Source organism: Onychostoma macrolepis, chromosome 17 (assembly GCF_012432095.1).
Source record: "Onychostoma macrolepis isolate SWU-2019 chromosome 17, ASM1243209v1, whole genome shotgun sequence".
NCBI lineage: Eukaryota > Metazoa > Chordata > Actinopteri > Cypriniformes > Cyprinidae > Onychostoma > Onychostoma macrolepis.
The window spans coordinates 14,839,229-14,852,969 of NC_081171.1; the positions used below are offsets into that span (position 1 = coordinate 14,839,229).

The 13,741-nt window shown below is 39.3% G+C and overlaps 1 protein-coding gene across 1 annotated transcript; it reads right to left on the reverse strand.

The window, feature by feature from the left end:
* Positions 1-3,679: 3,679 nt before the first annotated feature.
* On the reverse strand, positions 3,680-12,688 carry calm1a (calmodulin 1a). Its single transcript, XM_058748691.1, has 6 exons — positions 12,560-12,688; positions 7,421-7,451; positions 7,092-7,235; positions 5,483-5,589; positions 4,942-5,077; positions 3,680-4,692 (listed from the first exon to the last, which is right to left on the reverse strand). The coding sequence occupies exons 1-6, from the start codon at positions 12,560-12,562 to the stop codon at positions 4,664-4,666; spliced, it is 450 nt and encodes a 149-aa protein (XP_058604674.1). The 5' UTR covers positions 12,563-12,688; the 3' UTR covers positions 3,680-4,663.
* Between the last annotated feature and the right edge of the window lie 1,053 nt (positions 12,689-13,741).

The following is a 13,741-nucleotide window of genomic DNA, read 5'->3' on the forward strand; positions in this document are numbered from 1 at the left end:
TTTATTTGTAAAAAAAAAAAAAGCTCACCTCTTAAATTTAACGTCATAACTTTTGGTGAAATGACAGACGCCTCTCTGGTGATACTGTATGTAAGTCAGATCTGCCTCCATCCAATCAACAACTAATGAATTGAACTAACTCTCTGCCTATCTTGTTATATAAATTAACACCCTGCGGTACCTCCATGTACCCCTGGTTGAGATCCCTTTCTTTTCATCTGAGCAGGTCAGGGTGTTAACAGATGACAAAAGCTCCTAATACACTACATGCCTTGTTGCAATAGGAGCTGTTCTATACAAGCGCATGACACACAGTCTGGTATCTCTCAAGCCCATCCCTCTGCCCAGCTGGAGGGCCGCAGGAACGCTGCATGTGCTTTTAATGTTGTAGAGGAGGTGCCGAACCCTGGGTCAGGTATAAATTAAAAATACTCTGCCGGATGATTTGCCAGCTCAGGGGTCGGGAGGAAGCCATTGGGATAAGATGACCTTATTGGCATTGTGTGAATACAGAGTAAATGAGTGAATGACAGGCCTTTACAGTGTCGTCCATGTGTGTGCTTTGAAGCAGCACACTAGATAGAGGCCGTATATTCAGCACTGCTGAGGAGGAGGGGCCTGGATCCTAAGAGGTAAAAAGCATTTGACGGAATCTGTTCGACCAAGCATGAGTAACCTTGTGTTTGGAATAGAATATGCCACACGACTAGACCCCTGGAGCAGTAAAGCTGCAGTGTGTCATTTCAGCATTACTGCGGATTTTGAATCTATAACTTCTCAGATCTACATAGATCTGCATTATATGTCCTAATTAAGTATATATGTGTGTCTCACTGTCTGTGCTCAGTTGAGGTCACAGCAGGCCACTGAAGCTCACTGATTCTGCAGGCAACTGCATTCGAGGATAGGGAATCAATGGGATGTGTTGGAGTATTACCTTTCATCCGTTTCCACAAACAAGTTCTTTATAAATGTTTTGCACTTCCATGAATGTCTATACATGGATTCTGTGTCCAGTATTAACATTTTTATATGCATAAAACACTTGTTACACTATTATCAGCTCACTATATCCTACAATGTAAAGGACTTAAAGGGGTCATATGATGCGCAATTTCAAGTTTTCCTTTCTCTTTGGAGTGTTACAAGCTGTTTGTGCAAAGATAAGATCTCTGAAGTTGCAAAGACTAAAGTCTCAAAACCAAAGAGATATTCTTTATAAAAGTTAAGACTTGACCATGCCCCCCTAAAACGGCTCATTAAAACACGCCCCCACATGTCTACGTCACGGTGTGGGGAGATTTGCAAAACACCTCCCAAACGCATACGCAAAAAAAGAGCCATGTCCTGGAGACGCTGTGTTTTGTCGTGAAAGCAAAACTACTTTGTTTGGGCTTCCAAAAGAGGACACAACTAGAAATCAGTGGTTAAGTTGTATTTACAACACTGTTCCAGAACAGTTCAACCCAAAGATTCGAGTGTGTGCAGCATATTTTATGGAGGACTATTTCCTGAACCTGGGAGTAGCCTGCCAGCTGTGCTCAAAGACTGTTTCTATAAAGTGGGGCAATTCCATCTTTGCAAGGACAGTCTGGTGCTTCTGACTCACAGCCTGTAAGTATGTTTTCATATTTAAAGAATTTGCCACTGACTATTCAAACGCGAGTTTTGAGCTGTGTAGAGTAGTGCTTGTTGTTTGTCATTTCTCCAATCACAAATGCAGACATGGTAATGAAAGACAGTATAAGTCATTATAGCCAGTAATTATGTCCCCACTGGATGCAACAAATGTTTTGTATATAATGGGTTTTATTGTTTTTGAGTTGTCGCGCCGGGACATGGCATAACGGTAAGGGGCGTAACATTTCCGTCTCACGCTTGAGGTATTCGGCCAATCACAACGCACTGGATAGCTGGCCAATCAGAGCATGCCTCGCTTCTCAGAATGTTGAGCTTTGTAAAAATCGGCGCGTTTCAGAAAGGAGGAGCATAGAGTAGCAACAATAATGTACAGTATGTGGAAAATAATGTGTTTTTTTTAACCTTAAACCGCATAAACACATTGCATTACACCAAATACACAAAATAATGTTCTTTTTAGCAATGTCATGTGACCCCTTTAATTTGACATCCCATTTTGTAATGGATGAACAAAGAAGTAATCAGCTACAATTTTTAAAATATCTTTTTTAACTTATGTGATTGAACTGCCAATGTTTGACTTTGAATTGAGAAAAATGGTTAGATTAAACAAACAAAACAAAAAAAGCTAAAAACCACTACTGAACAAGCTTATCTTATGATTTGTTTATATCAGCATAACAATTGAATTTTAAATATATTCTTAAGTTTTAAATATTTTTCAATCAATTTTTTTAACTAAAGATTTGATTGAACTGCTTGACTTTCACAGAAAAAAGTTTGGTTAGATTAAAAATGCAAATTAAGCAAGCTTATCTTTTAAGTATTTCTAATTTTAAAATAAATCTTACAAATTAACAATAACAATTGGAGTGCACGTTTAAAAAAAAAATTAACATTTCGTTAGTGACCTAGAAATAGTGTAGAATATTAAATATTTAAGAATATTAATATTCAAGATATTCTGAAGTGTTAAATATGAAATATTTTTAAATACACTTTTTTAAAAATGGAAACCAACATATTTCTATGGTTTATTAAAAAAATCCCAGATTTGCAATGTGGTCTCAGGCTTTATGAACACATATGTGAGTTACATCTATGTGGTGCCATTCAGCCATGATAAACATGCTATATTTATGTGAGACATTTTGTCTGTTCTATCTCTGAGATTCTTCCCATAAAGCCTGAGAGGACAGAGAGAGTGTGACCAACCAGTGCCTGCAACCAAACCATGAAAAGACATTCTGCCATATCTCAAAGGCACCGAACGACCAGAATATTCTACACATTCAACCAAACATTTTCTGAAGCCTTCAGCCATTCTCTGATTATTCTTCTTGGATGAAGTAATGCATTTAATACACAGACACACACACGCGCTTGGCCACGTGCAGCTCATCAGTCAGAAGGGCAGAGAGACGTGGGCTGTTAGCACTCTCTCTCTCCTCCCACACGCCTGTCACTGTATCCTGTTTCTCACTGCTGAGCACATAGTAGACGCACAATCATCTCCACACCCCCCGAGCACACTGTCACTGAGCTCAAGCTTTAAATAGCTGTAAATTAAGAGCGAGTCTGAAAATTGAGTGCAAAAGTCTCACGTTAAATCGGATGGTAAAGCTTCAACTGGAGAAATGCAAATGAATAATTCCAGTAAAAAAGGAACATACTAGAGATAAACTCTGCCTGACTACAGGAGGTGGGTCTAATCAGCTGTAGATTTTCACACACACACACACACACACACACGCTCTCCATCTCTCCAGAGTCTCTTCTCCAGCTCCCACATGATTTTTGATATCCCCCTCATCCACCAGAGCCATAGATCCAGGTTGCCAGGCAACCCCTAAAATCCCCAAAGACAGACGCGCTCAAGTCTGCGCTCGGATAGATCAGCGCTCATGCAACATGACACATATATACCGAGACTTACAGAAAGAGAGCGGTTGCCATGGTGATTTCTGTAGGTTGGCTGCAAAAGCATCCCTAAATGTTTGTTTCAGTAGAGGATGACAAAAAGGACAAACAAGGTTGAGAGCTTCGAGTTCATGTTCTTTTATTGGAAAAAAAATCAAAAGACGAGCATGTACAACTTGGAATGAACATAAACAGAACTGAAGGTGGGCAGTCGAAACAAACCCCTGGCGGCCAAAGCCCTCGTTTGCACTCTCCAGAGAAAATCGACATGCTCACGGTCAGAGCCCAGAGAAGAACTAAAGATAAAAACATTTATGGTTACAGTCACCATTGCCCTCACCCGAAAAACGCTTCCACGTAAGGTGAAAGGTCACGCCCTGAAACTCCCAAGCCACTCCCTCCCGCTAAACGCCCCTACTATCGGGCACAATGCACAAAGAAACAAAACTCTGAATATCCTGACATGCCAAACATAGTTTAAAATCTCTTAACTGCTCATTTTTCTTAAAAATATCTCTTTATTTAGTTATTGAAGCAAACTGCAAAGGTCCCATTCATTCGTCCTCTATGCAGATTCCGAAATCCCGATCCCACCGCCCCCCAAACCATTTTCAAACCTCTTTTAGATTCACCCCCAGAACTCTCCGACAGACATCGCTGAGGTTTCCGCCCCGATAGCGGCTCTGAACTCAAGCTGCATGCATGTAGAACAGAAACAGGAAGTAGAAGACGATTGGCCAGCCCAAACATCGCCACTAGCAAATGGAACCAGTTAAGCAGTTCACCAGATGCTTTTACTTTAGTTTCTGAAGGTTTGATATCAGGATTAATTGATTGATCTTTTTGTAGATGTCTAAGCAGTTCTTTGGGAACAGGACCACTAACCAGTACATGCAGGTCATTTATGTTTATGTCTTTTTTGTTTGTTTTATTTTTTTTTTTAGATATTTTTTCTATATATGGACATTTTCCTTTTTTAACATTCAGTTTTTTTCTATACAGAAACAGTATGAATAAATGAATATTTTTGCGTAAGAGGTAAGTAAAACATTTGACTGATTTTTTTTGTCTTCTAAAGAGGTCAGGAGAGAACAGAAGAGCTTCACTTTGCCGTCATCATTTGTACAAATTCTGTGGACAGAAAGAGAGATGGACACATCAGACATGACGGTCAAGATCACAACAAAGCACAAAACCTACTAGTTTCCAGACTGCTCCTTTAAATTAATCTCCATTTTTGTATGTACACGCAAATAACCTTGCATTATCCAAATCCAAACTACATTATTGTAATTGAAGTGGCAATTTATAAAAGTAATGTTTAATCTGCATAAAACGGTGACCCTTTCTGGGAAATCTCAGCACACAGCTGCATCGTACCTTCGTAATTGACCTGACCGTCGCCGTCGATGTCAGCTTCTCTGATCATTTCGTCCACCTCTTCATCCGTTAGCTTCTCACCCAGGTTTGTCATGACGTGGCGAAGCTCTGCTGCGCTGATGTAGCCGTTCCCATCCTGCCACAGACAGACAGACAGACAGGATCAATAAGTCAGCTGTGTCATGCTGTTAAAATATTAAACTGCTAAATCCAAAGTAGGTGACTTTGAAAACAGCGATGACGTATTGTGGAAGCGTAATGCAGATAAAAGGGGCGGCAGCAGAGTTCAATGATGATTTTTCCTAAACATTTGACAATCAAATGTCCCAGAAAACCTGCAGGGAGAGATGTCTGACTGTGGAAATGATTGTGCCATCAATCCCTTCAAACCAGCTGCAGCTTTACGTGGAACAAGGGCTTGTTATTTAGTTTTCCAAGGGTTGGTTTGTTTTTTCCTGCCTCCTCACTCTTTCCATGGAAGCAAAAAAAAAAAAAAAAAAGAAAAATCATCTTCCCACAATGCTCTCTTTTCAGCACTGACCTTGTCAAACACTCTGAAAGCCTCGCGGATCTCCTCCTCACTGTCGGTGTCTTTCATTTTCCGGGCCATCATTGTCAGAAACTCGGGAAAGTCAATGGTTCCATTACCTGAAAGAAATGGAGAAAGAATAAACAGATCTTGCCCAGGATGTTCGGACAACTCTGATAAACTATCCAGGACATAGAATGCAGGACAAAAGCAGGGCAGTCAATACGACATAATGAGGAGTAATGAGGTCTAATAACACATATTTAGTGTGTCTGAGCGTCATCTAATTGAACTGAATTAGTCCTAGTTGAGAGAGTCACAGCAAACACGCTCCAGGATGCACTGTAAACACTGTACAGGAAAGGTCACAGGAATGAACGTCATGTTTATTTTCTTATATTGAATTAGGGACACATAACATATCAATAATAGAGTTTTTGAATTACTGGATATGGGATGTAATTGTTTAGTTTTTAAAAAAGCTAGTAATATAATAAAAGTTAAATGTAATCTTTAGGAATCTCAAAATGAATCTGCATTTTTCATGCTGTAAATGTTTGAAATTTACTCATAGCATTTAAAATGATTCATTTTAGCTTTTAAACTTTCATATTTAATTCATTAAGACAAAACAGTGCAGAATTTAATAGCAGCCATTTTTTCCATATCTAATTTGATTCCAAACAAGGAATGTTGACAGTTCTGGCTTTTTCAGGCTATTTCTCATTCCCTTGAGGTTTAACCAAGCTGAGGTGGGATATTTCCATTACACGGGACAAATATGATGTCCTCCTGTGTGCATGCGTGTGTGAAAATGATCACTACAGCCATTCCCACAAGGCTCACACTGCGTGTGTAATCTGACAATGTGGGTGTAGACACATGCTTGCGTATGTGTGTGTGTGTTTTCTTCACGTCGCATGTTCTTCTCGCTGGAGCTCTTCACAATCACTCTCTCGATTCCATCGCCACCACTGCCAAAGTGGATTATGTTAAGGATTCCATGGGGTCTTTATTACCTGCTGTTATTCAACGGGCTTTACTGCTGTCTGACCTACAAAAATGACTCCATACCACACCACACAATCCCATCTGTAAATAATCAGTATATTAGAAACCCAGCGCGCTCTGCATGACCCAACAACATGTTAAAATGACACTAACGTTAAAGGACACTCTGTAAAGACACCAATGCATACTGGAACACTAATTACATCAGCTCTGTAATAGGAGAAGCAATACAGGCGTATTACATTTTGGTGTTATCTGAAAGCTTGCTTGTTTGCGCACAAGCTAATTACAAAACAAGATAACTGTTTAATCACAGAGAACAACAGGACGGTGTCCCTAGCATAATGACAATAGTCAAAAATAAAAAGAACATAATATTTAATAAAAAAAAAAGGAGAATGTCAGTTATGTCTTAAGGGATATACAAGCAGGTATGGAAAAAAATGTCATTGGTCATTTGAATCACAGTGTTTACTGCCTACACTACACTGAAACAAATACTAAGTCCTAACCCTAACCTTAAAGTTAGTATAGTGTAGGTAGCATATCACGATATTACATTACATTACTGTTTGTCGCATTTCTGAAGTCTGAACTGAATCCAACTCACCATCAGCATCCACCTCGTTGATCATGTCCTGCAGTTCAGCCTCCGTGGGGTTCTGCCCAAGTGAGCGCATCACTGTGCCCAGCTCTTTGGTTGTGATGGTACCGTCACCATCCTTATCAAACAAGGAGAAAGCCTCCTTAAACTCTGTGAGGAAACAGATGAAAAATAGCATTAGAACCTCACATATATAAAACTTAATTTTCCCGAATCATCTGGCTGAATGAAGGGCAGGTGTACTGATTGTTAGTAGTTAATATGTGACATTCATCCTTGACAATGAAGTTAATTCAGGGCATGTTTACACCACAAACACACCCAGATTGGCTTACCAGCAATTTGCTCCTCGGTGAGTTGGTCAGCCTGGAAATGGAGATGGAAAAAAAGTGATGAGTAAATGAGTGTCATAAACATATATAACTCATAGTTTTATTGTGCAAAGCACTTTACAAACTGAGCAAACCATAATAGCACAGATGTCCTGTCAGGAAGAAAACAATAACCACAAAATCAAGATCAAACCACTGCACACCGAGAGTCTAAAACGTACAAAATATGAACAGAAGAGCTTAACCATGAAATTAATATACAAAATAAACTAAATGCTCTTCATAAAGCTTTCTTAAAAAGCAAAAACGTCTACTTTATCTTCCCCATTCATCACTTCCACTCAAAGAAAACTCAAGAAGCCTGATTAACCAATCAATGCCAGCAAACAAGACAAAATAGCACTTTGACCTCCAATTCATAAACTAATGGTGAAGGAACATCCCTTTAAAGGCCACAACGAAAACAGCTAAATGTATTCAAAGTTCTTGATAACGCAACCTTTATCCCATCAAAGTGAATGTCAGTCAGATCAGCCACCAGCCTCTTCGCCTTGGGTTCATTGTCCCAGCATTCAGTCTTCTTTACATCTTGCCTGTCCATTTTAACTGGTGCTTTCCTGGGTTTGACCTCAGCGGTGGGGCTTTTCAATGAGGTCAGGCCATCCACCGCTCCTCGGACAATCACCAGACCTTCTGCCAGGCACTCGGCCCGCTTGGTGTTTTGCACGCCTTGCCGCCTGACATCCCCGAGCTCAGTCCGGCAGTGCTGCAGACAGTTTTTCAAATCCTGGACATCTCGCACCACGCTGTCAATGCGGCTGTTGGTGGAGTCCACCAGCATCTGCAGGAAGGACTTGTAGTTTCTCTCCTGTAGCTCGATCAGCTCTTTATAAAAGAACTGCTGCTGGTCGAGGAGATCGTAGACCATGGATAATGACACAGAGTCCTCCTCAGGGTAGATGACAGGTCTCTTTGGAGGCATTCTGGGGTCTTTGTGAATAGACGTTACCTGAAGCATGTAGAGGCGAGTCTGGCTGATCAGGCTGATGAACAACGGACCCCGAGAGAGCTCACCTGACCCTTGAGGCCAGTGTTACTGTACCAACCTCCCAGGCCGCATTGGGTATCGCTCAGCAAGATATTAGGCCGATTTTTGAGAAGCTTAACGTCAGCAGCTCACTACGGTTACAAAGCCGAGGGTCAGGGATCGTTTCCATTATTTGAAATTAGTCAAATGGGCGTCCCATCAGGTCACTCAAGCAAAGTAGGATGTATTCGGAGGTAGATCGGCAGGTACACAGAATGACAGCTAAATCAAAGGAAGGTATTACGGTCTGTCTGTCTAAATCAAATGACCCATCATTTTACCTGCTCCTGTGGTCAACTCAGTTTACAGCCAGCCGTGGGTTTGCGTTTATATCTCGTCTCTGCTAATTGTGTAAACACCTCTCTCCTTCTGCGAACACAATGGCAGGTATTAACTTTCCCTGCACGGATGCATTATCTCACCTGTCTCACTGTTCTTGCGATCAAGTAGATTTTTTTCTGCCTATCCCTCCCTAGGGGTCCTGTTAGCCTGAGGTTAAAGATCCGGGCCGCTAGCATAAAGATTGTGAGTTCAAATCCAGGTAGGGACAAAATATGACCTGGAGAGTTACAACGGTCCCTTCCTGCCCAATTATGACTATGCTGTTGTGTAAGGCATCTCGGCACATGTTGTTCCAATTAGCATGCTGTCCATAACTCCCTTGAAATGTAACCTAAATATGAAGATATGTCCCTTTACCCTTATTCAAGTCCCTGGTTATTAAAGCCGGAAGTAGCTACAGATCACATCTTCCATATTGTCACGTACATCAGAGTAAAACATATTATTGAAAAGAAAGTATACAAGTGTGGAGATTTGGTTCAATTCCTCAATGGCTGATTGGAAGGAGGCAGACCTGAATGTGAACTTGCGGTCAAGTATAAGAAAGGGGAAGGGTGTATGAAGACGAAATGTCCCGCATATGTCACCGGAGGAGTCTGTTGTTTCACTGAAAGACTTATGACATTCTGATTAAAAAAAAATTAGGTAAAAAGAAAAAAATGCATTCATGCATGAATCGTTCATAGTAAGATCAATAACATGCATGTAGAACATAGATACGGTGAAATTCCATTTTATGATGACATCAACATTAAACTTTGTTGTCTAAAGTGTTTACATGATATACAAGAGTGATGACGCATCTATCCACTATTGCACCAGCAGTATCCCATATGTGCCCGCAGAGCTCTGCAAAAAAAAAAAAGCTCTGGTAGCTTACTTCCCAAAATTAATTACTCTTAAGAGGTAATTCCTTTAAAAGTCAGCATGAAAGGGAAAAATGGAATTGTCTTTTCTTCTTTATTGTGACATATATCTGACTGAAATTATTCTTGAATGAGAAAAAAAATGTAGGGCAGAACTTCATTTTGTCCATTCGGAATTTATTTGTCATTTGCTAATTGCTGAAATAGCTTCATGTAGTCACAGGTTGCTGGAGGGGAGGGATTAAAACTCACCTGGTTGGACACGTTAATGTTTCTGATTAAAGTTTACTTTTTGAAATAATATGCATATATAATAATGTGCGTGTCTAAATCATTTGCAATAACCAATGCAAGATTTCATAAGAAATTAGAATTGTCAATTTGGGTTTTATGGTGACTTTAATAATTACTGAATAGTTGCTGGTCTGAATCACTTTGAAACACTACCCTGTATAATTTACAGCATTGTTAGAGAGAGAATGGACATTATATTTGAAATCAGAATCAAAATGAATCAGAAATGGAATCATGTTGAAGCAAATCTAATAAAAGTGAATCAAAAACCTGTAACAATATCCAAATGTCTGTTCATTTCATAAACATTTCAGTTTCTTTCCCCCAAAAAAATCAATGTGGAAAATGCACCGTCCGCAGATTCCCCACGGACCCCGTCCATAAAGGATAATTTCTTCTCTCCAGCTGATGGGGGAGAACAGGATCCTGCACCTCTACTGGAAGCCTTCCAGGCTATTTGCCATCCAGCGAAGCTTCAAACATCGCGCACCACTGCCAGGAATTTGGCCTGGATCTGAAAACGCTGCGCAATGTTGCCTGGAATCTGGCCTTGATTTAGGACTCACCAAGCGGCATGAGCAGCTGAGAGAAGGCTGGCCTGGCGCTCGGACGCCCAGTGTACGATAATGAGTGTGGCATTGCCACTTTCACACCATGTTAACAGGGAGTCCCCAAGGCCCTTAACCATCATGCTGACAGATGCAAACACTCTACTGAGTCTAGTTCCAGTAACTGTCTCTCTTCACAAAATGAACACCAATATACCCACAACTTAGCACCTAAGACAGGAAGATGGCTGAATATAAACTCATGACCACAACTGTGAAAGCAGCTTCCTTGTTATTAATCAAACCAACTGTGCACCTTGAAGACAGCAAGCCCTGAAATAGCCATTGGTTGATGGCTAATCTGGCCAATTTAGCTACCAGGTTACCCAATAAATTCTCTCTTATATATGTGTGTAGTTACTGTTGTAGCAGTTTACCATGACTGTCATTTCAGAGAAGTTTCCAGAGTTTGTTCCAGAGACTGTTTCTAGACCGTACTACTTGATGGGTGAAAAAAAAACAGTTATTTTCCTCACTGAATCCGATGGCACAACTACCTGTAGAGCTGGATCATGGCCAGGAAGATCCTGAAGACACAACTCGAGGGAGGAAATAGACACCTCACACAGCAACTAGCCATTCATAGTTGATCACGGAACTGAGACAATTCTCACCAAACAGCACAGGCTTAAATAACATCCATAAAAAAAAATGATGAGCCTTCTGGCATTGTGCTGTGGAAAAGCTGAAGCAGAAGCGTTTGTATGGACTCATTGAGTCGGCATTGACTTTGTTGAACTCACTCAGGACATTCTTTCCATGCTTCACGAACAATGTTTGCTTTCTTGAGCTAAAATGCACCATTTAAACAAAGGTTTGTTTATTTTCTCATTGGGTGTCCAGCTGTATGATTTATGAACTCTTTCGTTCTCTTACGAGGGGAAGCATTCAAGCCTGGAGCCCAGATAACAAACAGACCTGTTACTTTCACAAGTCAGTAGAGCCCAAAATGAATCAAATATGTTTGTAACCTAAACCAATAAATAAAGCCAATTTATGGTCCTAATCCTGCTTACTTTTGACAGATTTGACAATTACGCAAATTATCATTTTAAAAAGCCTAATAAAAGAGCAGTGAAGATAAATAACATGGTGGTCATAAATACATGTAATAACGTTTTTTTCTTCAAAAATTAAACAATGGTCAACCACAGCCAACACAACCCACATGACAGCTGCTTAAACATCTCAGTCTGAACATTTCAATATTTCAATCAAATATTGAACTTCTGTCATCTTTCTTTTGTGATTCACAAAAGGGGACTGACAGCCCCAGTCACCGTTCACTTTCATTGCATCTTTTTACATACAATTAAAGTAAATGGTGACTGAGGCTGTCACTCTGTCTAACATCTCAATTGGTTCTTCAGGTAAAAAAAAAAAAAAGTCCTACAGGTTTGTAACGACGCAGGGGTGAATAAATGATGACAGAATTTACATTTTTCTGGGTGAATTCTTTATTTAAGGTCTTTCTTTACTCTTTATTCAGACTGGCCTGATTTTCTACAGTTGCTGTCAGTGATGTCTATAGCAAAATCATTCGCTAAAGCAACGCAAATATTGTCTCAAACATATCAATTACAAAGGCAAGCACAATGTTTTCTTATTAAACAGAACGTGAGCACTGATCATCTGTCTGCTGCTATCCAACACATCACACCATAATAAAACGCGTATGTCACATTTCCTGCCGCACTATGACATCAATAATACTGCAACACGTTCAAAATGATAATCAGACGCAACCATCGTTTGCGAAGTGCAATGAAATGCAGAACCGAGCCTACTGTATATGAAATAAAATTTGCTGTTGCACGAGCGCAAATGCAGAAGAAGCAGGCAGGTGGTTACTCATGTCTATATATGAACCGCAATGCTTTCAATACATAACAATACATAACACATGTTCATGAATGAGTAGTGCACGATAAAAGCTTATACGTACCATGTCTGAGGGTGGAGAGTGGACTAGGTTAGTTAATCTACGCTAGACTGCAGCGATGCTCCGCTCTCAGTTAAAGCTCCACCGTGCGACTGTCGCTCGCAGAGTGTTGAAGGTGATCCGGTACTATATACTATGGTGTATTCCTCCGCCGTACGGACTCCTATCACTCACTTCCGCATAGAGCAGTCAGATGCCCTGCCCACCTACTTATCATAACCACCTCAGTCCCGAGAAGGAAAAGTGTTTATCAATGAAAAGTATAGGCTAATAAAGAAATATTATTTACAATATGTAGAATGGAATATGCATATGTAACATGTACAAGTATATATAATATGTACTCTGACATTTTCTGGTAGGTTTATATAGTTTTTTCATCACTGTTGCAACAAACACAGCATATTTACAGTATACTGCATGTAAATGTTTTATATGTAAACTAACAGGTTCAATGTTATTTATTAATAGTAATATTATTTATTAATAATGCAAGTTTAGTTCCCTAATTAGTATTTTCTTATTAAATAATTTCAATATATGAGTAAGCAGTGCAGATTACAATGTGTATTTAATATGTAACTTTTCCTGGATCAATTCACACACTGTTATTGTTAGCCCTATTGTACTAATTATATTAATATGTAGTATATACGTAATACTGTGATAAAAAAAAAAATGCATATAAATCACTAAAATTCATGTGTCCGTCATGTGTAATTTTCACTTTATTTTTGTAAGAAAAACATACAAACGTGTTTTACAGATAAAAACATGGGATAATTTAAAAAACATACTTTTACTTCTTCCCACAAATTACCAATTAATATATTCTGCAAAAAGTTGTAGAAACACAGTTGGCCTGACTAAAATCTAAAGTAAATTCATCCAATATACATTTAGGGGCAAATACTGTTGTGCATGTGACAATGCAATGAAAATATGTACAGAAAGAAGAGTATTATAATTAAAACATTTAAAATTCGCATTCAAGTCATTCGTCAAAAATCCAATCCATTGGTCTCTTAATTAACCAAATAATGAAAGCTCACTAACAAATAAATAAAACATGAAAATAATTATGTTTTAATATAATATTATAAATTAAGTTTATTTCTGTTCTTTATCACACCAATTTGAGAGAACATGTTTTGAATACATTTTAGGAATATAAAATACAAATTT